Genomic DNA, 24,004 nt, shown 5'->3' with positions numbered 1-24,004 from the left:
GGTTGTAATTTCTCTTACTTTTTCTGTTTCATTCTGTCTAAGTGACTTCATTATGACTGTAGGTTTAGTATTTGTTTTCAATTCTGTATTTTCAATGACATTTTAATGATGATTATTGCATATTTAGCTTATGCTATTTATCTTACTGTAGGAGTTTATTAGAAACCTGCATTTACAAATGGAAGAAGAAAGAACAAGATTTAAAGACCTACAGGAAAAAGAAAAACTGCGTTTGTTAAAATTGCAGCATAATGCAGCTGTAAAAATTCAAGCTAAATATAAAGCATTTGTTGTCTACCAAAAATATGGCCCAATCATAAGAGAACAAATAGAAAGTAAGAAAAAGAAAGCACAAGAATGGAAAGAAAAGGAAGCAAAAATACGACAAATGGAAGAAGAAAAACGAAAAAGATTAGAGGAGGAAAAAAGAATAGAAGAAGAGGTAAAGAAGCAGAAGCAAGAGGAAAAGAAAAGGAGAGAAAAAGACTATGAAGAGAAAAAGAACATTCTGAGACGAGAAAAAGAACAAGTACTAAACAAGGAAAAATTAAGATTAAAAGAAGAAGCAAGTAAGCAGCTGATAATAAATAGTATATTTAAGCAGGGAGAATATAATACCAAACATTTAACTGTTGAAGATATATCGAAGAATAAGGATAATATATCCAAAAAGCTAGGACATGAAAAGCCAAAGAAGTTGGAGCATGTTCCCCTTTATCTGCTTGAAGAATCAAAAAAGAAAGAAAATGTAGGTAGACAGCATGTATTAAAAGATTCAATACAAGAAAAATTAAAAGATTCTATATCAAACCCAACATTGTGGGCAGAATTTAAAATGGAAGAAAAAAATGAAAACCTAACAAAAAAAGAATGTTCAGAAAAGTTGGTTAAGCAAGAAAAAAAATATGAAAATGTAGACCAAAAAATTAAATTGGTAAATCCAGATCTCAAAGAAAAAGTGACAGAACATTCTCAACTACAAGATTTAAAATCTCAAATACAAAAAGAAGAAACCATGAAAACTGATAATATGCAACTAGAACACCAAATAACATTAGTAGCTAATCAGGAAATTAGCAAGGTGAAAAACAATGAAGCACAAAAAATAATTAAAGATAATCAGCAGAATAAGATACAAAAAATAGATAAAGAAGAGCTAACAGAACAGAATGGAACATTGTACGAAGGGACTATTTCAGTGATTCCAACAAAACAAAAACTGCCTCTAAAATCAGAAAATTTTGAGGATATAGAGAAAAATCTAAAAATAACAAAAGAAGAAATTAATTTAAAATCCAAAGAAACCGAAGACAACCAAAAAGGCAATGCTATGATAAATTTAGAAGACAAAATAAACAAGAACGACTGTATTTTAGATAGAAATGCTCCTTCCGAAGATTTTGGTAGCTATAATGCAAAAAATTCTATGGTTTTTACAGGAGTAAACTTTCTTACATCTCAGAGTAAAGGACTTCCCGAAGAATGTCTTGAAAATGGACCTGAAAGCTGTGTGACCTGTTCCATTTCAGAGCCAGCACTTATATCTTCTATTGAAGAAAAGCGACAAGCTTGGATGAAATCATTTAAACCTTGGTTTGAAATTTCCAAGCAAAATCAACAAAAGAAAACTGTTAAGAAAAAGAGACCTATAAAATGCCCAGCCAACTTGATGCCTCCTTTGAATACACAAGAAATTCTTCAGTGTGGCCCTTGGCATACATTACAGCAGGTATTTTACAATACTTTTTTAATATTTAGTGGTCATTGTTTCTCTAAAACTTAATTAAAAAATTAATAGAAGGCATTTTTTGTATCCAATAATTTTTTAGTCATTGAGATTGCCAAATGAAATATTGTCCCCGTTGAGAGGGGAATGTACTTAAAAGATCTCAAATTATTCAGGGTCTCTTCTCCTTCATTGAAGCACTATAAATAACTTTGATTTATATCGTGAAGCCTGTGCAAGGTCACTTTAGCTATTATCACTCTTCTAGGAGTGGAAACATGCAAATTTTCAGTTGAATTAAAGAAAACTCTTGCCTTGATAGTCAAGCAGTTTGCTTTCCTCTTGGGTACATCGCCCCCTAGTGGTGACTTATGGAATGTACTGAATTTCCCTGTACTTGGTAGTGATAGGAAAAGTTGAAAACGGATGATTCCAGAATTTTTATGTACAATAGAAATGAAACTACTTAGACATTGTGCTATGTAAACATGGTACATATATGCACAAATTTTGTAATTGTCCCAGATGCTACTAATTTTCTATGTTCATGGAGCCCATTTTTTTCAGTCAAAATTCAGATAGGAACTAACAGATGTATAGAAGAACAGGGAAGAATATCTCAAATAGTGCAGCACTGGAAAGAAATTATGATTAAAATGCATATCCCATCTTTATGAAGTTTGCATTATGCCTCTTCTCGGTTGGCTTGTCAAGGTGTCTTCATTCACCACTGCCACTGACCCATGAATCACTTTCTTATTTTGATTTTCTGATCTCTTAGCTGCTTATCTTTGTCCTTACCTTGAGCACCCACTGCCATCTTTGGAAGGTCCTTCAGGAGAGGACCTTTAGAAGAGAAAAGTTTATTCTTCTGGAATTTCACCCAGTAATGAATTCATTTTGCTTATATTAATTTCTCACTCTGAGCCTTCAAGACAGGAAACAGGTCTGCCACTTGTCTATAGTTGTTTGTATATTGACAGGTAAATAGTGGTTTTCATTGCATGAATGTGGGATGGGTGAGTGGGAGGATGGATAAATAAGTCTAACTGAATGTTAATTTATCTCTGTATTATTGCTGGCATTACAATGTAGGTAGTGTGCATTGATTATAAAGGAAATTAATATATGTTTTAAATAAAGTAATAACAGACCTTGTGTCGAGTACTAGCAGCACCCTACTTTTATTTCTGTCATTTACTGATTGTGTCACCTTGTGCAAGGTGCTTAATCATTCTGAACCTCATTTTGTTTTCTATAAACTGAGAAGAGTAATGCCTATTTTATAGGATGATTGACTTTTAAAATATTATATGTGAAGAATATGTCCTTGAACTCCTAATGTATATAATAGTCATTGTTAAAAATGGCTCCCTTTCAAGCATCTGAAAAGAAAGAAAACGGACTGTTGAGAACTCCTTAATAGCCTGTTTCACCAAAGAATTGTAAAACTGAAGATATGTATACCATCCACTATATATAGTAATATCCAAACAGATGTGAAGAGAAATGATTATTGATAGCTAATATATTTTTCTTGGTTTTAATGTTTTAAATAATTAATTTTTCTTTTGATGGTATCTTGCTTTGTGATGATAACTTGCTTTAAAGAAAATTATAAAAAGTTGTACTAATCTTGATTAAGATGACTTGAACAACATTTCAGCTGCTGATTTCTCTTAGATTACAATGCAAAGTATAATAAACTGGTGGTGTGATGGCATATGGCTCCCTTGAATTCAGATTCTCTTTAATATGACTTCAGATTCAGTCTCTTTGCAGATGATTTTTTAAGCAATATTGTTTTTCTGGGTTACACAGATTTAATATTGTGACACTGAACAGATATTTGACAAAAAGGAAACAGTCATTGCCCTTGTTACTTTTAAAATTACAGTTTGCAATAGATGACTGACTCTCTTTGCATTGAACTCAAGGATAATTGAGTGCGCTCTCTAAAACTGTGTTGCTCATGGATGGCGCTGGAAGAGATCATGCTCAGCGAAATAAGCCAGAAAGAAAAAGAAAAATACCGGATGGTCTCACTCATAGCAGGAATCTAGAAAACTTAAATAAGGGACCAGGAAAATGAATAACTATAAGAAAGTGAAAATCAAAATCAACAAAAAAACTATGAACCAGAGACACTTTTAGGGGGGCGGGGGCGGGAGGGGAGGGATTGGGGTCAGAATGGGGGGGGCTGCAATTGTATGGGGAATATAAAAATAAAATTTATTATTTAAAAAAAAATAAAAATGAAAAAAAATAAATAAAAAAATAAAACTGTGTTGCTATTTTAGGTCATACGGTAATACAAATATCTGTTAAGAATTTGGGGAAATATAGATGATTAAATGGAACAATGGTTTTTGATCTTTTATTAAAATACAATGAATGAATCATAGATTCTATAAGTGGAGCAGTTCATTTTCAAGTCTGGCAAGTGTGAATAATATTAATTTTTTAAATCATTTTTTATTACTCTTCACAAGGGGAAGAAACTATGAATACTATAAATATATTTTTGTTTGCCAGAAAGCTAGAACAGTCCATTCATTTATTTAAGAAACATTTAGTCAATAACAGCTATGCACCAGTTGTTTTTCAGGCTAATCATGCGGTGATAAACATTCATGAGTACAAATTCTATATTGACCTTAGTTTTTGGAATATAAAGCAGTTTTATTTGTGTGATTAATGTTATGCATTTATCAATGATTAATATAAAATTTATTTTGATATCATGCTTGTAAAAATCTAGGGTAGAGAAAACATTACTATATCATAAGAATATTTTTTACACGTGTAGTTAAAGGGAGAAGGAGATATTATGAAGTACCTCATATTCAAAAGTTGATGTGAACACCTCTAAGATTGTGATTGCATTCCAGTCTTCAAATGTCTGTATTAAGGGGAAAAATAGACACCGCTGTGTTTAACTGTTCCAATACATAAGTGACCTATCAGATATTTATGAAAAGAACGAGAAATTTTTGATTCCACTCTAAAATTTGCATTCTGTAAATATAATGTAAGTTAGCAGACCCCTATTTAGGGATGCCCACACCCCAAAACAATAAACGAAACCACAAAACTCATCTGCAAACACACACACACACAAGTAAATGTGGAAATTACCACATCATTAGAACTTGTGCTTTTGTAGTTCGTTTTAGCAACATAGATTTATTTTTTTTTATAAATTTTATTGTTATATTCCCCATACAATTGCAGCCCCCCCATTCTGACCCCAATCCCTCCCCTCCCGCCCCCGCCCCCTAAAAGTGTCTCTGGTTCATAGTTTTTTGTTGATTTTGATTTTCACTTTCTTATAGTTATTCATTTTCCTGGTCCCTTATTTAAGTTTTCTAGATTCCTGCTATGAGTGAGACCATCCGGTATTTTTCTTTTTCTTTTTGGCTTATTTCGCTGAGCATGATCCCTTCCAGCGCCATCCATGTTGCTGCAAATTGCATGTGTTTATCTTTTTTGAATGCTGAGTAATATTCCATGGTATATATGTACCACATCTTCTTGATCCAGTCATCTATTTTTGGGCATTTGGGCTGTTTCCAAAGCTTAGCTATTGTAAATAGTGCTGCTATAAACATAGGGGTGCAGGTGTTCTTTGGAATTGATGTTTCTGTGTCCTTTGGGTAAATACCTAGGAGTGGAATTGCTGGATCATATGGAAGCTCTATGTTTAGTAGGTCCAGAAATCTCCACACAGCTTTCCACAGTGGTTGGACCAGTTTGCACTCCCACCAACAGTGCAGAAGAGTTCCTTTTTCTCCACACCCTCGCCAACATTTGTTGTTGCTAGTTTTTTTAATATGTGCCATTCTCACTGGTGTAAGATGGTATCTCATGGTAGTTTTGATTTGCATTTCCCTGATGACAAGTGATGTTGAACATTTTTTCATATGCCTGTTGGCCATTTGCATTTCCTCTTCAGAGAAGTTTCTTTTAAGCTCTTCTGCCCATTTTTTGACTGGATTATTTTCTTTGTTGTTGTTGAGTCTCATCAGCTCTTTGCAGATTTTTGTGATCAGTCCTTTATCATTAGTGTTGGGTGCAAAAATGTTCTCCCAGTTGGTGGGGTTTCTCTTTGTTTTTGTTATTGTCTCTTTTGCTGTGCAGAAGCTCTTTAATTTGATGTAGTCCCAGCTGTTTATCTTTGCCTTCACTATCACTGCTTTGGGTGATGTGTCTGTAAAAATGTCTTTGATGTGCAAATCACGTAGTGTTTCGCCTATATTTCCTTCTATATATTTTATGGTTTCAGGTCTTATGTCTAGTTCTTTAATCCATTTTGAGTTGATTTTTGTGTATGGTGTGAGGTGGTGGTCAAGCTTCATTCTTTTGCATGTAGCGACCCAGTTTTCCCAGCACCATTTATTGAACAAACTTTCTTTGCTCCAATGCATATTCTTTGCTCCTTTGTCAAAGATTAGTTGACCATAAATCTGTGGGTTTATTTCTGGATTTTCTATTCGATTCCATTGGTCTGTATGTCTGTTCTTGTTCCAATACCATGCAGTTTTGATGATTATGGCTTTGTAGTATAGTTTGAAGTCTGGGAGTCTGATGCCTCCATTCCCTTCTTTTTTTTTCAGGAGAGCTTTGGCTATTCGGGGTTTTTTGTGATTCCATATGAATTTCATCAATAATTGTTCTATTTCTTTGAAGAATGACATTGAAATTTTGATTGGAATAGCATTGAATCTGTATATTGCTTTTGGAAGGATGGCCATTTTAATAATGTTTATTCTTCCAATCCATGAGCAGGGGATGTCTCTCCATTTCTTTGTGTCTTCTTCTATTTCTTTTAACAGTGTTTTATAGTTTTCTTTGTATAGGTCCTTTACCTCTTTTGTTAGATTTATTCCCAAATATTTGATTTTTTTTGTTTCAATAACAAAAGGGATGGTCTTTTTGATTTCTTCTTCTTCAGATTTATTGTTTGTGTATAGGAAGGCTACTGACTTTTGCGTGTTGATTTTGTATCCTGCCACTTTACTGAACTGATTGATGAGTTGAATTAGCTTTTCTGTGGAGTTTTTGGGGTTCTCTATGTATAATATCATATCGTCTGCAAATAGTGATAGTTTGACTTCTTCTTTTCCTATTTGGATTCCTTGGATGTCTTTCTCTTGTCTTATTGCCCTGGCTAGGACTTCCAGTATTATATTGAAAAGCAATGGTGAGAGTGGACATCCTTGTCTTGTTCCAGATCTTAATGGAATTGCTTTCAGCTTTTCACCATTGAGAATGATACTGGCTGTTGGCTTGTCATAGATGGCCTTTATGATGTTGAGGTATGTTCCTTGTATCCCCAGAATTTCAAGGGCTTTTATCATGAATGGGTGTTGCACTTTGTCGAAAGCTTTCTCAGCATCTATTGATATTATCATATGGTTTTTATATTTCTTTTTGTTGATGTGTTGGATAACGTTGATTGATTTTCGGATGTTAAACCATCCTTGTGCCCCTGGAATGAATCCAACTTGGTCGTGGTGAATTATCTTATGGATACATTGCTGGATTCTGATAGCTAAAATTGTATTGAGGATTTTTGCATCAGTGTTCATTAGGGAGATTGGCCTGTAGTTTTCCTTTTTTGTGTTGTCCTTGTTCGGTTTTGATATTAGTGTAATGTTGGCTTCATAAAACGTGTTTGGTATTGTCCCATCCTTCTCAATTTTTTGGAAGAGTTTGTGAAGGATAGGGACTAATTCGTCTCTGAATGTTTGGTAGAATTCATTTGTAAATCCATCAGGTCCTGGGCTTTTGTTTTTGGGGAGGTTTTTTATTACCATTTCAATTTCGCGTTTTAGCAACATAGATTTAAAGCAGGAGCAATAATAAAAATTATAAGGTAGTATAGTTTTTGTTATCAAAGCTGTGGTTTTTAAGTGCTTGACTCCAAATAGTATGTTCATTTTTTAGTATAGAGCAAGTTTTCCAACTACAGAATTTATAACATCTCTTTGTGGACAAATTAAATGGGCATCACACAGAAGTTATCTGAACTCAAATGGATGGATATTTTTCTTTCTGAAGTTATAAAAAGTACACGTTGCAAGAGTTGTTTTAGATTATGAATAATTGATAAATTCCTAAAGTAATTATGAAACTAGAAACTTTTATTTATCTGAAGCTTTAAAAATATTGATTATTGCATTTGTTACTTAAATCAAGGAGTAGACTAAATCCCTTCTTTATATCTCCGTGAACATATGGTCTTCCCATTCACTTAAATAAATATGTAAATTTAAAACTCTTGGCTTAATTTAATGCCCAGGAAATGTTCCATATAAAGAGGAGTTACTGCACTTAAGAATTTTATACTTTTCCAACTTTTTCTGAAGGAATCTTTCAATAGAACATTTTTAGAAATTCTGTTTTGAATGATATATACTATACTCCTCTTATAAAGCCAATATTTTTAAATGGTTACTCAGTACAAGGGAAACCTGACATTAAGATTTTTGATGTGGCAATATGAAAGTATTCTTGCTATAACATGGTTTAGCATATATAGTTTATTTCAATGCATCAATTATAGTGAAGGACCAACTTATTACTGCATTATTCCTCCGCCATTTTATGTAGTTGGGAGCTCTTGAGTTATAAGTGTAGTGCTTTTCACTAGTCTTAAAATATTTCTGTTATCTGACTTATTTTTGTAGACCTGTTAGTACAGTCCTTACTATTATAAAATTAAATGCATTATTTAACATTGAATTTTCTTTAGTTGAAAAAACTAAAAGAAATATTCCTTAAGAAAAGCTTTATGATGTTTTGAGTCTACAGTAACAATCAATAATAATAAAAACAGGGCCTCCCCAGTGGCGCAGTGGTTGAGCGCTGGACTGCGAAGCTGCCTGCAGCCTCTGCAGTGCCAGTTCGATGCCCGGCCGCTGGGCGAGGGTCCCACATTGCACGCAGACACCTCTCCTGTGGCCCACTGCTCCTCTCAGCAGTGTACTTCGTCACTCTGCCTGTTTTCCTCTCTGTTCTGCCTCTGGTGAATTCTATCAACCTCCGGTGCCTCTGACTGTACCCAGTGCTTGTATAAACAAACAAACAAAGAAACAAATAAATAAATCTTTAAAAAATAATAATAATAAAAACAGGTAGATGTTTGGTCTTCAAAATGTTTGAAAAATACAGAAAAATTATTCATGATTTATTTCCCCTGATACTCAAAATGCTCTGGATATAGTCATAATTCAGTAGTAAAGGATGATTGATATATTTATAATACAAATGCTTGTAACAGAATGTTTTTTGTATCACATAGTCAAATTATTATTGACTATGTGATACATAGTCAATGTGACTATGTGATTATTGACTATGTGATATTATTGTGGGGGTCTATTTATAAATGTTCTATAATATTTCTTCTCAAGCTTTCTTCTTTCTGGGAAGATAGCTGAGCTACCTAGTTGAAGGTTGGATGCAAAAATCTATTCCCTGACCTGTTATGCCTCCTGAGTCTATCCAGGTATCCTTAGGATACTGTCAAACAAAGATCTTAACCATTCATGTAGTGCAGTCCTGCCAAGAGCATGAAAAACAAGGGGAGTGAATTTGGTGGAAAACTGGGGAATGAAATGATAAATGGGCATATTATTATTACTATGTATATTACTTTTGGACTTGACTTGGTTGTCAATAATTATATTATTTTGCCTTCATATTGGAATAAAAAAAGAAGTCAGAAAGCTTAAATGAAATGGAGTCATTAATAAATGTGGACTTTATCAATATATAGAATTACTTTTCCTAGATGAATTTGTCAAATACTTTTGTAAGGTGAATAGTGTTTAAGTTCACTTTTGTTAGATAAAATTATACACTACAATGTTCTTAATTTCTCTAGGTTACAACAGTTACATTTCAAGATTTGCCAGGTTGTAGTCTTTCCACACTGGCCGAGTGTACAAATCTTCAGTTTCTGTCTCTTCAACGCTGTGGATTAACTAATTTACACAGCCTGAGCAACTGTAAAAAACTAAAGTACATTGATGCACAGGTATGTCCTCTTTTTATTATATTACTTTTCAATTGAGGTAATGTTGGTTTACAACACTGTATATGCTTCAGAGGTACAAAGCCCACCTCTTAAAATGCATGTTACCACACCACACTCACCACCGAGGCCCCCGTAATTCTTCACCGTAGTCCATTGTCCACCCTCCCTACTCTGCCCTCCACCCACTCTGTAGTAACCTCATTTATCTTAAAATATAAATACATGTTTATGTTTAAGAAATTGACAATTTTTGAGGAAATTTTACTGAAATAACCTCTGTAATGGAAGGTCTCAAAGAGATGAAGGACAAAAGCTTATGAAAACTAGAGAGGGAAAATTATCAGAGGGGAGATGATTAGGTGGTATGACCTGATATTCATTATATGCAGATAATGTAGCTACTGTTTTTGTTACTTTCTGCTGCATAACAAATGACCACATTACTTACTAAATTAAAACGACTATTTTATTTGTTCATAATTCTGTGAGTCATAAATTGAGGCCAAGCTTTTCTTTTGCTTCATATTATGTTGACTTTGTTTTTTTATGTAATTTTAACTGAGTCTAGAAGGTTCAAAATGCCTTCTCTCATCTTTCTGGTGCCTCAGGAGCTTAGAAATTCAGTTTTTCTCTCTTTCTCTCACCCTCTCACCTCTCTCTCCCTCATTCTCTTTCTTGTTCTTGATTATCTTCAACTTTTTTATAGTTGGTCATACCCCAGAAGTAAGCTTGCTGAAGAGATAATCTCTAATATGCAAGTGCTTATTGAGCATCTGTTTGCCTTATGCTAGCTAGTTTTCTGTTGGCCAAACCTTGAATGCATGTGTTGCGGACTGTGGTGTTGTGCGAATATTGGGCTGAGGTTTATTGGGGCCTAACAATCCACCCTCTGGCTCACATCAAAAATATACTCATATCCTAAGTGCCAAGAAGCTTCATGAACTTATGAAATAAGGCTCAGACTTGAAGCACAGAATCTTGTCATTAATCATCTTCAAATGGAGGTAATCTGCTCATGTAGTGTTTTCTCAGATATCTGTAAGGTAAAAAGCAATATATCTTTCCTAGCCTATCTTCCCACACATCAACATAGAAGACTTAGAAGACTTGGTCAACCACAATAGGCATTCCCATTCAAGTTGGGAGAAAACAAGAAGTCCATAGCAGTCCCTGGTCCCAGCTAAGCAAATAGCACCTGTTCCTTAATAGGAACTGAGTTCTGCTTCATAGGAATGGTTCTCTGTCACTCTTGGTTCTGCCCACTGGGCCTTTTTTTTTTTTTTATAAAGATTTATTTATTCATACAAGAACTGAGGTATAGGCCAGAGGTGCAGGAGGGTGAGAGGATTCACCAGAGACAAAGCCGGGAATAGAATAGGCAGATGGACCAAAAACACTGCTGAGGGGAGCAGTGGGTGAGAAAGGAGAGGTCTGCTGTACCACTGGGGGCTTGTGGGGGGAGGGCTCTGCCCACTGGGCATTTGACTCCATTCTCAAGGCATACTTCCTTTTCCATAGCAAATGCCCTGTTTTGAAGCTGAGAATTTTTCTCAGCCTGTTCCTTTCCCATAGAAAATTGGGGGATAGAAGGATAGGGTAGGGTATTGAACTGAATTCAATATGAATTAAATTCATATTGAATTATGTTCTTTTCAGTTCAAAGTGACAGTGCTTCTACCAATGCAATTTTCTTTTAAAACTTTGTGGGTGTTCTATGCTTTTTATTAAGTTCATGCTACTAGATGATATATTCATTCATATTTTTGAGAGGGATGTTGTAGGATTATACACTTCAAATTCTAATAAAGTCCCTATATCTTTGTGAAGTCTTTTAAAAAAAAGAAATTGCTGTTTCACCCTTGACATATGATTTTGACACTGAGACCAATATTATATATTGAGGCATGCTTATGTGTAGTAAAAACATAAATTTATACTTGAAATATAGACCTAATTTATAACTTTGGTGCTCTTTGGAGAGGAAGGGGCAGAAGGGACAGAGGGTAGCTTGGAAGATTTCACCTTTTCCAGTATTTGTTTTTTTTTAAATAATAGTTTTGTATGAACTATGGTCAAATGTTCACTCTTATTCTATAGATTGATAGATTTCCTTATATGATCCTCTTTTTTCTATAGTTGAAAAAATTATGAATGAATACAAAATAAGTAGTTCTTTATTGGTTACTTAATAAATTTCATCTAGATAGTATAGCAATTAGCATCTTAAATTTAGAAATTGTACATTCATTTAGAGATTGTATTTCATCCTTTTGGCAAGTTTTAATTATGTCATTAATAAGATGTTGAAATAAAAGTAATTACATTTGTTTTTTGTTTAGGAAAACCATATTGAGAGTATCAACTGTGAAAATTTGGAAAATCTTTGTGTTGTTCTTCTTAATAAAAATCAACTGACTTCTTTTCATGGTTTGGATGGCTGCACTAATATTCAAAACCTTGAACTTTCACATAATAAAATCACTCGAATTGGTAAGTACAATGGAATGTCAATATATATTTATGATTATATTTTGTTTTACTTACTGAAATATTGTGTATTTCTATCATCATACCCTGTAATTCATTTAATTTAGCAACAAAAATGTTTTTTCTTGTTTGAGGCCAGTCCTATTCCCTACAAATATACCTTTCAGTAAGATCTCACGCCATCATTTATTCACGTCTTATGTCAAATTGTTCCTATTGCCATGCACGTCTACCATTGCCCCCTTTCTCTTGCTGTCAAGTTTTGTGAAAGAGAATTCTCTTCTTACTCTCTCATCTTATCATCAAGTTCCCTCTTCTACCCACTGCAGTTCAGCTAAAACTTACTTAACAGTTTCCTCTGTGATGATTATACACTAAAAAATCTCATCTTTTGCTACCTAGCTTATTATTCTTTTTAATTTTTGATGAATTGTGAGATTCTCAAGGGACTTTGTAGAACTTAAATACTGCTCAAGGATTGAATACTCAGGCTTGTCCAGAAAAATCAGGAATTTGTTTTAAAAAATTATTCTGGTGCAATACTAATAGCTTAAAATTTTGGAAACCCCAAAGATGTAATCCTTTCCACCATTTGTGACCCATAATCATTAGCATGTTTTTTGTGCTTTTGTTCTTTATCTTGCTTGTTTTCACCTACCAGAGCATTCTTTTTCCATGGCCCCATAGTATTTTATTATGTGGATGGATTGTTGTTTATTACATTGACCCTAAGTTGATGGACATTGAATGGTTTTTAATCTCTTTATATTGTGATAATGGCTAACATCTTGAGTCAGGAATGTGCCAGCTCCTCCCTGTCCCTGGGGACACACTGAGGTATGAGTCATAGAGTAGGTTTGCAAGGGAAGACTCTGCTGCTCAGAAAGCAGCCCTCTTGCTGTCTATTAGCAATAATAAACAGGTATGATTGTTTATGTGACAATGAGCAGGAGGAACAGGGTCCAGGGGAGACAAAGGGTAATTAGCTTTATGTGGAACTGAAGGGGACATGTTGGCCACCTATACAGGGAGGATTTCCTGTGCAGGTTCTTGATGAAATTTCTGAGCTACTCCCAGACCACATCGGACCATGGCCACACAGTTAGTCAGTGGCTACCTAGATGTCCACAGCTGCCACACGATGTGGGCCATTGTCTTAGGGCTATAATGCAGGGGTGCCTTTTTCTAAATCCTATGCATACACATGGGTGCACAGAGAGGCAGTATACACACAAGAGCAGAGAGAGGCCACATGGTGCAATACTAATAGCTTAAAATAAGCTACTTAAAATAGCTTAAAACCCCGAAGGTATAATCCTTTCCACCATCTGTGACCCATAACCATTAGCATGTTTTTTGTACTGTTCTTTATCTTGCTTGTTTTCACCTACCATAGCATTCTTTTTCCATGGCTCTAGTATTTTATTATGTGGATGGATTGTTGTTTATTACATTGACCCTAAGTTGATGGACATTGAATTGTTTTTAATCTCTTTATATTGTGATAATGGCTAACATCTTGAGAGGCCACAAACATGATAGCTTTTTCATTCCATTCTTTATCAGACATATCTTTAGGTTAATTTCCTTTGAAATATAGAGTAACCAAGGTAAGGGTCAGGTGATGACAAGCTTAAAAACTAGCCCTTGAAAACTGACTATAGAACTGAAGCATCTATTGATAGATGGGGGTGAGGAGGGAGAACAAAGAAAGAAGGAAGAAAGAAGGAAAGAAGGAAGAATGATGGACGATGGTGGTGGGACTATGGGTGATTTGGTGGTGGGTGCACTACAGTGGCAATACATAAGGCAGGGGAGGGTGTCCTGTTCTTCTAACAATAATGTAAGCCAATGTTACCTCAATTTAAAATAAATTAATTTTTAAAAATCCCTGTAAGTCAGGATTTCTTAAAAAATAACATAATTTCCTGCAGTATATATTGTCGGAGCAAAGAGCATCTGTAGTTTGGAAGGTTAGTACCAGACTCCCTTATATAGGTTGTACCATTTTTGACTTTCACCACTAGTATATATTGTTACTACCATATTTTTCTGCTTTTTTTTTTGTACCTTATGTTGTTCTGTGTTTTTTTTTTCCCTTGAGTTATGTAGTTAATTCAATTATTTGTTCATCCTGATTACAATAGTTGAGAGCAGGAATTCCTAGGAAGAGAGACTGGTCATGGCTAGATTACTCTGTGTGTGCTGTGCAACTTGGGGTGTGTGAGTGAGGTCCATCAGAACCCTTCTTGAGGGACATCCTCCCAAAGTAAAGAGCTGAAAATATAATGTATAATATTTTTTGATGTATCCTTTAGACTTTTTGTCTATGCCAGCTACTTTGGGACCGTACGTTACTTCTTCCACATGGGAATGCTGATATTTTGGAAACAAATTTTTCATACTAAAAAATTTTAGCTTAAAATACATACAGAAATAATTTTGTTGTTGCTGAAATGAAGTACACTGATAACATATCTTACTATATCGGCACACTCCGAAGCCAGCTTTTAAAATAGAAAAAGGTTGTTTCTTAGAAGAAATGCTTGAACTCCCAACCACTTCATCTCCATTGTCAGCAATGTGTATGGGATTTTGAATAACTAGTGGATTTCCTGGGATAGGATATCTACAAGATTTATGTGATAACTGCCATAATATTAATTGATGTACCTGAGGTATCTCCGTGTAGTTCAGGGCAAACAAGGTAAAAAATGTCTTTGCTGTCTGTTCAGTACAATGAAAACACTGTATTTATTGAGTGTGAGAAGATGATACATGAGAAAGTAAATTTTCTGAAGACCATTTGGAGTTTGTGTTGGAGTCTGTTTTTCATCTTGAGGAACAAGAGATTCTGGTTGAGCTAAGTGAAAAGCATAGATTTTTGCCTTTCAATGATGTATTGATGCTAAGAACGCTTATGAAAGGGCACAAAGATAGATTTGTATTTATACGTTAATCAGTTATTCCATGCTATAATATTTCTTAGGGAGATGAAATAAAATTGGAAGTAATACTTACATTTGTAGTTCAAGTTTACTTTGCTCCTAACTCTTAACTAAGCTGCAGTTATTACAGTAGTAAATATGCAATGTTAGCTCTAATAGAAAATATTAATGCACATATTTATTTGATTTTCTATGGGTTTAAGTGAGAGGGAATAGTGAATATTTATCTCTTTAAGAAAATTCATTTTAAATTAGTTTTGCTGAATGACTTCCATTCCAATTAAACTAAGGTAGAAAGGGAGGGGCACAGTGGACTATGATGGAGGATTGTGGTTGTCTTGGTGATGGGTGTGGTGTAGTAATAGACATGAAAAGTGGGATCCTTTATTTCTGCATCATATACATTGTTATAAACCAGTGTTACCTTAATAAAAAAATATGATAAAAATATAGTAATAGTTCTTATGACTAATTACAGTTGTTAGAGGACACAGAATTAAAAAAGTTTTCTCTTATTAAGAATGTATTCTATATAAAGTAACTAAACCAAGTCAAATGAAAATATGCTTAAAAACTAACCTTTAAAAGCTAAATACAGAACTGGAGCACCAGAAGTGAAGGAGGTGGGGAGGGGTAGTGAGAACAAAGAGCGAAGGAGGCACACTCGACTGTGGTGGTGGACTATGGGTGATCTGGTGATGAGCACACTATGTTGACAGTACCTGATGGAGGTATCCTAATATTATCTCAGATAAAAATAAGTAAATTTGGGGGCCTCTATGGTGGCGCAGCGGGTTGAGCACAGTGCTGTGAAGCTGTCTGCAGCCTCTGCAGCGGGAGTTTGATCCCCTGGCCTGCCAGAAAGCTATCCACATGGCAGAACTCTACTGTCTCATCTGCTGCTCCCCTCAGCAGTGTTTTTCAGTCAGTCTGCCTGTTCAGCTCCCCACTCTGTCTCTGGTGAATCCTCTCACCCTCCCCAGCCCCCACATCTCTGGCCCATACCCCAGTTCTTATATAATTAAATAAATATTTAAAAAATAAGTAAATGTAATATAAAAAAGAATATACTCTATAATCCCATGTATATCATTATCAATGAGCTGTAGATATTTTTCTTAATGCTAACAGTGATGCAAAACAGAATTATTGGACTTTGAGAGCACAAACCTGTAGCAGTCCATAAACCACAAATGCAACTGTGTGCAAAGCCACATATTTTATGTGTCCAGCTATCAATCATAAAAAAATAACCAACCAAGCAAAAGAAAGATTGAATTATCTTTCTGATGTCTCTATTAAAATTGTGTTAAAGCATTGTCATATGAATGGACAATCAAAGATTATACTGCCAGAAATATGGCAATATCCTACACATATGTCAGTAGTTCATTAGTAAAAAATATATTTTGCTGGATTTTGTGAAGGTCTTTTTATGTTTGCAATTTATTATGATTTACTTATTCATTACAGGTAAACATTCTTTCTGGTTAAAAAAACTCCTTAATTGTAGAAATCAAAACACAATGTAAAATATATTTTTTAAACAAGTAATAGTTTAAAATTTAATTCTATAAATTATAAAGTGAATAGTTTATTTTTGTTGCTGCCTTTAATTTTGAATGTATTTTCTGCTGTGGTTATGGAAGTGATGGTTTTTATTATTATTAATCTTAATTAAAATATAAATTCAAAATATAATTAAAACTAGAGTCTCTGAGATTGTTACATATTAAGAAGTAGATTATTTTCTGCCAAATGTAGCAAAAACTAGACAATTATAATGGAATATATATCTTCATCTAAATTTTGTGGTAAAGAATTTTTACATTTTCTATAACTTCCCTATTTTGAAAGCAAGTTTGTGATTATAGAGTATTTTGACTTGATCTAAACTTATTCTTGTATATTTTGAATGTACAAATTCATTAACTTCTTGTTAGATTGATAATTTTAAAGATGAATTTATTTTGATCAGATGTGATTTTATTATACATTTTATTAATTGAAATGTTTTGGGTTTTTTTAATTACATGATCTTTTATCTTTTATAACTTACTTCATGGTATTACAGTTTTAAACTTAAGTTTTATTATGATCATTATATCATTCTTTTGCATGAAATATATTTATGGGACATTTGGTATAAGTATGAAGACAAATAATTCAACATTTTTATTATGTTATGCCTAGGTAAATTCTTGTGACCAAATGTCTTTGGGATTTTAGGGCAAAAGATGAAGTAAAATAAATTTCTGAATGTTTTGTTTGTAGAAATGTTTTTCACTATTATGTACTTAGTGAATCCCTTTGATTCCACTAGATGGTGCTAGTTTACTCTTTAATTTTGAAATGCAACACAATGCCCAGTGCAAAACTCAAAGGGATTTTACAGATCTGCCAGTCTCAGTTTACCAATGAAAACAACAGACCCACATAGTTTTCATGTAACTCCTGGCAGAGGTGGGGCCAGAATCCAAGTTTTTTGATTCCTGTTTTCAGTAATCCTTTTCCATACATGTATGATCCTGAAATCTTAAATGCAACTTTGTAGGTTGTCAGACGTGAACCATTGAGGGAGGTAAACCTTTACAGGAATACTTATTTATTAAAACCCTCTAGCCTAACTGAACATCTTTGGTTTTGCTGTTCCTTATAGGAGGGCTCCCCAGCCCCCAACTCCCATGGCAGGAATGTTTTATAGACCATTGGCTCATTTTTGTGGGAGGAATTCTTTGAAATAGATATTTGGAGCAAGTATAGCCAAATGCTAATTTTGCCATAGGCAAGGGATAAACACACTTGGCTTCAGTTTTATTTTGTGGGACCTTGGAAACTTTCAAAGAGCTAATAAAGAATATATTGAAGCAGTAAACTCAAGAATATTTAAGCAAGCCTTTATATTTATTATTATTATATTTAAGTCCTTTGAAAAAGACTCTTAAATATTTTTGTGGTTTTGTTTTATTTATTTATATTTTAGGATGGGGAAGTGGAAAAAAGACATTTGACTAGAAGAGATTCATTTTCTTAGAAATGTTGAGGAAGTAATGGTAATGTAAGGTAAAGGCTTGCTGTAAGTCTGTTACTCAGTTCTCATCCTTCATTTGACAGCAAAGACTTTATAAGATTAAAAGAGGAAGGATAGCAACTTTAACTTTCTTCCTATCTAGAGTCTTCTTTTGATCTAAATGCATTGACTGGATTGAGTTACTGTTTAATCAGTTGTGTGTAGGCTTTTATATGTTTTTGAAGCAATGCTATTTCGTGGTGTGTATGTGTGTGTAATGCATGTGTGTGTATAAATATACAGAGATAGATAAGTTTCTGTTGGTTGACCAATTTTATCATTTTTTAAATGTTCCTTTCACACTTCCTCATTTTTCATTATATGAGGTATAGCTATCATTAGTGACTGTATAAGAAAAAGAACCAAGAAATTTGTTATTTGTTATTTATTACTTAGAGTTTCAGATAATAAAGGTCCTACATTTATAAGTTTTATAAATAATAATGGTAGTTTTTAACCAAAAGTTATAGTGAGAAAGGAACATTGTTAAACTTATTTGCAAATCTCTGTAATATAAGACAGCTGTTTTCTTATACTTCCCTCTGCATTCAATTTACTACAATATCACACCTCATGTAGCCTCTGGGAAACTCCATTATACACTTGAGTAAATGAGAGTGAAAAAGGCAAATAACACCTAAGAATTATTATGAAAATGTTTTTGACTATATGGAACCTTTAAAAGTATCTATAAAAGAGTAATCGCTGAACCACACCTAGAATCACTGATCTAGTGTTCCACATTTGTGTGTGTGTGTGTGTATCTTTTTCTATGCTTTAGTTAGCTTGAGATACTTTAGCCCTCTTTGAGGAAAATCCTGGAGCCCAAATTTTGACCATATAGTGTTGTACGCTGTCCTTTATCAGAATTAATAGATATCCTGAGTCTTGTGCCCATCTCACTTCTTCTAGAACTTCTTTTATTCTACACTACCAGTTTTGTTCTTTAATACCTTGAGCACATATATTTATGTTTTGTCATATTTTCTCATCAACAGAAACATTATTTCTTGTTGTCTACTTCATTAGTTTCTGTAAGCAAAAAGTGTATGCTGCATTTTTTATCTTTTCCGTAGCTCTTGTCTTTTTTTTTTTTTATTCTGAACATGTCCTTAATTTGGAAATAACCTGAAGTTCACTGTAGAGATTTTGTCTTCTTTTGAGATGACTTGTGTTGGTTCTTCCCCACCCTGAGCCCTCCATTCTTTTTTCCCAATTCATTTTAACTATGTACTTTATTTAGTGGTCATCACAGAAATTATAAAATACATTTTATCTCAAGTTAATCCATATCTTTAACTCAACTTTCCTGACTTACATGTGCTGGTTCAGGATTTTTCATGTCTTTTTATTTAGTTCTTCAAGAAAAATATTATGGTTATTTTATATAACCTGGTTATTTGCCCATATTTATTATTTTAATGCCTTTATTTATTCTTTCATTTGTAATTTTAAATCATTTCCCTTTTCCCATAGACCTTTTTGAATTTCTTCAAGTAAGATAACTAGATTGTGTTTGACTGTAACATTCATATTTGAGTTATAGTTTAACTGAGTATTTTTCTAACTTGAAGTTTATTTTAGTAATTTACAGGTGTCATTCCATTACTTTTTTACTTTCACTGTTGCTGTTAAAATGTCAGCTGTCAATTAAATTTCTGTACTTTTCAGGGTATTTTGTACATCTTTTTCAAGTATCTTTTCTTTGATATTACTACTATATACTTTTATTCTAGGCATGGTTTTCTTTTTAACTCATCCTTTTGTGCTTTATATATTATTTATTATGTGGCTTAGTTTTTAAAAAAATTTACCTGGCTATCAGTCACTATTTCTTCCTCATTTTGTTCTCTCCACTGATACTTTATATAGTCTCCATATTTCCTACATTTTTTTTTGTCTCTGGATAATTTCTATATATTTATATTGCAGTTAACATGTTTTAACTTCCTATTAGTCTTGATCATTTAATTTTTAATTTCATTAATTCAAATTTCCACATTCTGATTTTGCTTCATTTCTGCTCTTATTATTGTCATGTGATTTTTCTTTGTCCAGCTGTTTATTTCCCTTAGAACTTAGGTTTTATTATTATATTATATTTGTGATAAAAGGTTCTTCTTTAGAGTAGATTTTTTCAAGGGCTAGGGGACATCTAGAATCATATCTGCTAACATTTTTGGTAGAAGTTTTCTAATCACCATTAGAGAGAATTTGAGCTACTGTGGAAGAGTTAGCTTGTGTTTATTATTTTAAAGTGGAGATTTCCCTCTTTTATTTAATACTGAAATTTGAGACAGGCAGTTAAGTTTCTGGCCTTTGACTAGGTATATCTGATCAGGATTCCAGATTTATGTGGAATTTTCTGTTATACTTGGCTGCTTTGGGTGAATTTTAAGTTTTGTATTCTCAAGCATGACTATAGAAATTGATCTTTAGAGTTAACCCATTTTCTCACAGTGAAAACTGGCTTAACAATAATAATTGTTACTTCTCTTTGTCTACTGTATTATTTTAAAATTTAGACAATACTTTCTTAACTCATTTGAAAACATTAAAAACTTGTAAGCAAATGACAAATAATAAAATTTGATAAAAGTAAATAAAAAGGTAATGACTTTTTATTGTGAGGTAAAGATGTGTCAACTCTATGACCAGAAATTTCTGCAAAAGTGATTTTTTACTTTTTTTAAAAGAAAATTTGATGTAATTAACATACGCCTATTATCTAAAATTACAATGTAAAATGATAAAATAAGCACCTATAATTCCATCTTCCAGATATAGTAAGTACTGATGAACTTTCCAAATTGTTTTATATTCACTTAAAAAATCACTACTATAATATTGCTTTGCAATTTACTTTATTCCCTTAATGACAGATTGTGAATATTTCTACATGTCATGATAAAGTTTTTCCAGTTGAATTTTTCAAGTTAGATGTAATTGAGCAGAGATTCTGTCTGTATCATTTCTCTATTTCTGTGTGAACACAACACAGTGCTAGGATTAGCAAAACTGGTTGCTGATGAGTTTTAATCAGAAGTAAAATTATATTTAGAAATTTTTTTTGTATTTATAGTCGAGTTGTGAGGAATATACTTTATAATAGATTCTCTATGCCTATCATTTCAAAAATTCAGGAAAAAACTTGACACTAACTCCATTAAAAAAATAAAATTGTAACATGGCAAATACCTGAACAAAAGTTCAAACTATCTGAGGAGTAACAAATATAGAATGTTAAACAAAACATCCATCTATATGAAGTAGGCATGTTATGTGAAAAAAAGGAGACCAAAGAAATCACTTGAATTGAACATTGTAATGATTCAGCTAATGAAGTCTCTTTTTCTATATAAATACATTTAGGGTAGGGTAAAGATTAATAGAAGGAAATTTAGGTAATTAAGAAATGTTTAATTAAACATTAGAAAATAATTATATCTGTAATTATTAGTATATCCATAAACAGATGTACTCTAGGCATATATTTCATATTCCAGTATTAAAGAGTTAACAGTATATTTAGATTATATTGTATACTACTTTACATTCAAAAATTAACATTAGTAGCATTTCTTCATGATTAAGTACTTTTTTATAATATTTGATTAAGATAACATTGTAAGTTTACAACACTGTATATGAGTCAGAAATATACAATCCCACCTCTTCAGGAGTATGCTTTCATACCACACCCACCACCAGGGCACCATGGTCCATTGAGCCCCTGCCTTCCTTTTTTTTTCTATTCTCTCCTTCCCCTTTGGGTAGCCTCATTTTCACAGTCAGATTTCTAGTGTTTGTTTTTAGTTTGGTTTTGAATAATCTTTTCTTTTCTTTCTTTGTATTCTCCATATAAATGAAACCATGCAAAATTCATTGCTACTTTTGAGATGATGTAGCCAGCAAATTTACCACTACTGAATTAGAACATCAATTTGGAAGTTTTAAAATTACAATGATTTATAAATTAAATAATTGTTAAAATATGCTAGAGTATTATTATAAAGAATCTATTAATGCACAAAAATCACCTACATGTGAATTACTTGTTGGAAACATTATTTGTCAGTTTCCTCATACTAACACTGATAAAATGATCTCATTTAAACTTCCGCCTTCCCTTGCCTACTTTTTTGTTCAGCAATTTATTGAGATGTGCTTTCAGTCAATCTATTTTTGACAATATTAACTCTAAGAGAATGAGAATGTTTGTGCTTTTTACAGTTACTCCCTCTCACAATTTTTAGTGTTCACAGAATTTGACATCATATTGGGATTTTTGACTCCCTCCTTATGTCCCTTGGCAACATTATACCAGTAGGAAAATGGGTCAGTACCAGTCCTTTTTATGACAACTGCTTCTTTTATCTTTTGCTTGTCTAGGTTATGCAATTTATTTGCACTTTCAAATCTTTTCACAGGGCTCAAAGATGCTGTGGTCCCTACATTCTTGCATTTTTGGCAATATCTGTCAGTTGCCTTCATATTTAAGTAAGAATATAGCTATGAATTCTACTTTTGGAGCATGCTTTCACTTGCTTCTTTGTAGGTATTGTTCCATTACATATATAATATTGTGTATTGCTGTGGCAAACCTAGTCCAACTTGACTTTCCCATCCTCATAACTCATTTATGCCTAGATACCTGAATAACATGTTCTTTGTCCTCCATCAGTGAATTAACTGAGAAACAGCTTACTAACAATAAGTCAATATAAGTTTTTCTTAGAATGTAGTGTTGTCTTCAAACAACATATTGAATTATTCTCTCATTTCTGGAATATTTTGCTTCTTATATATTTTGAGTACTGTTTTGGCTTGACTATTTTTTGGTCATAGGTGATCTGTTTTTGGCCAACATTGTCACTCTTTCACATCTATTATTAATTAGTTTCTTACCCTTCGCTTCTTTGCATTTTATTCTGTTTGATTCTCTTTTTTTGGTGGGCAACTTGATCTTTAATTCTCTGTTTTGTACAATGTTGTTTCTAAATTTGTTATTAAATCTCTCATGGTATTTTTATTTACTAACGTCTGTTGTTTAAATACCTTTGAACTCTTATTATATTAAATTTCTCTAAATGTTCTTGAATAGTCCAAAGCTTTTTCAAATTTTTTTCTCCTTTCTCATGTTTATTTCAGAATGGACTCCTTTTGTATTGTTGTGAAACAAGGTACACAAAAACTTAGTAATTAAAAGCTACAGTGATTTATTTTGCCACATTTTCTCCAAATTAGGAATCTGAGAATGGCTTCGCTAGGTGGTTCTACCTCAGGGTTTCTCATAAGGATGACTGTCATCTCCCAGGATGGCTTGCTGTCATCTCAAGACCCAATGCAACTGAAAGATCTATGGATACATCCAAGATTGCTCATGTGATTGTTAGTGGACCTCAGCTCCATATATTTTTAGTTGATTTCGTTTTCTTTTTCTCATTAGGTCAATTTTTAGGTTAATATTTGCTTGTTTAAAGCACATCCTACTTCTTCTTGAAGTCTCATTTTAAATGTTTTAATAAGTTCCCTTTAAATCTTTATTTTAAAATCTGAGAGATAGACCTATCTGTCTGTATATAGTGTTCCACCACTTTGGCAATATATCAAAGCCTTATAATGAATGACAAACAGGTTTTTCCAAATTTTTCTTTAATTCAACCATATTTTGGTGGTGGTGGTGGTGAGGATTAAGCAGTGAATTTCTCTCTCTCTGTTTACTGCTC

At 33.1% G+C, this 24,004-nt stretch overlaps 1 protein-coding gene across 1 annotated transcript in view; it reads left to right on the top strand.

Annotated features, from left to right (window-relative positions):
• LRRIQ1 (leucine rich repeats and IQ motif containing 1) overlaps positions 1 to 24,004 on the top strand; it is a gene marked incomplete at both ends in the record, with an annotated part of 135,822 nt that overhangs the window by 13,391 nt on the left and 98,427 nt on the right. The window contains 3 exon segments of the mRNA XM_084254647.1: positions 152 to 1,729; positions 9,618 to 9,770; positions 12,110 to 12,260. Coding sequence (XP_084110773.1) covers positions 152 to 1,729; positions 9,618 to 9,770; positions 12,110 to 12,260 — 1,882 coding nt within the window.

The sequence above is a fragment of the Talpa europaea genome (genome assembly GCF_964194135.1).
Source record: "Talpa europaea genome assembly, chromosome: 15".
NCBI lineage: Eukaryota > Metazoa > Chordata > Mammalia > Eulipotyphla > Talpidae > Talpa > Talpa europaea.
The sequence above is the reverse complement of the archived record's forward strand: the minus strand, read 5'-3'. Positions and strand labels throughout refer to the sequence as shown.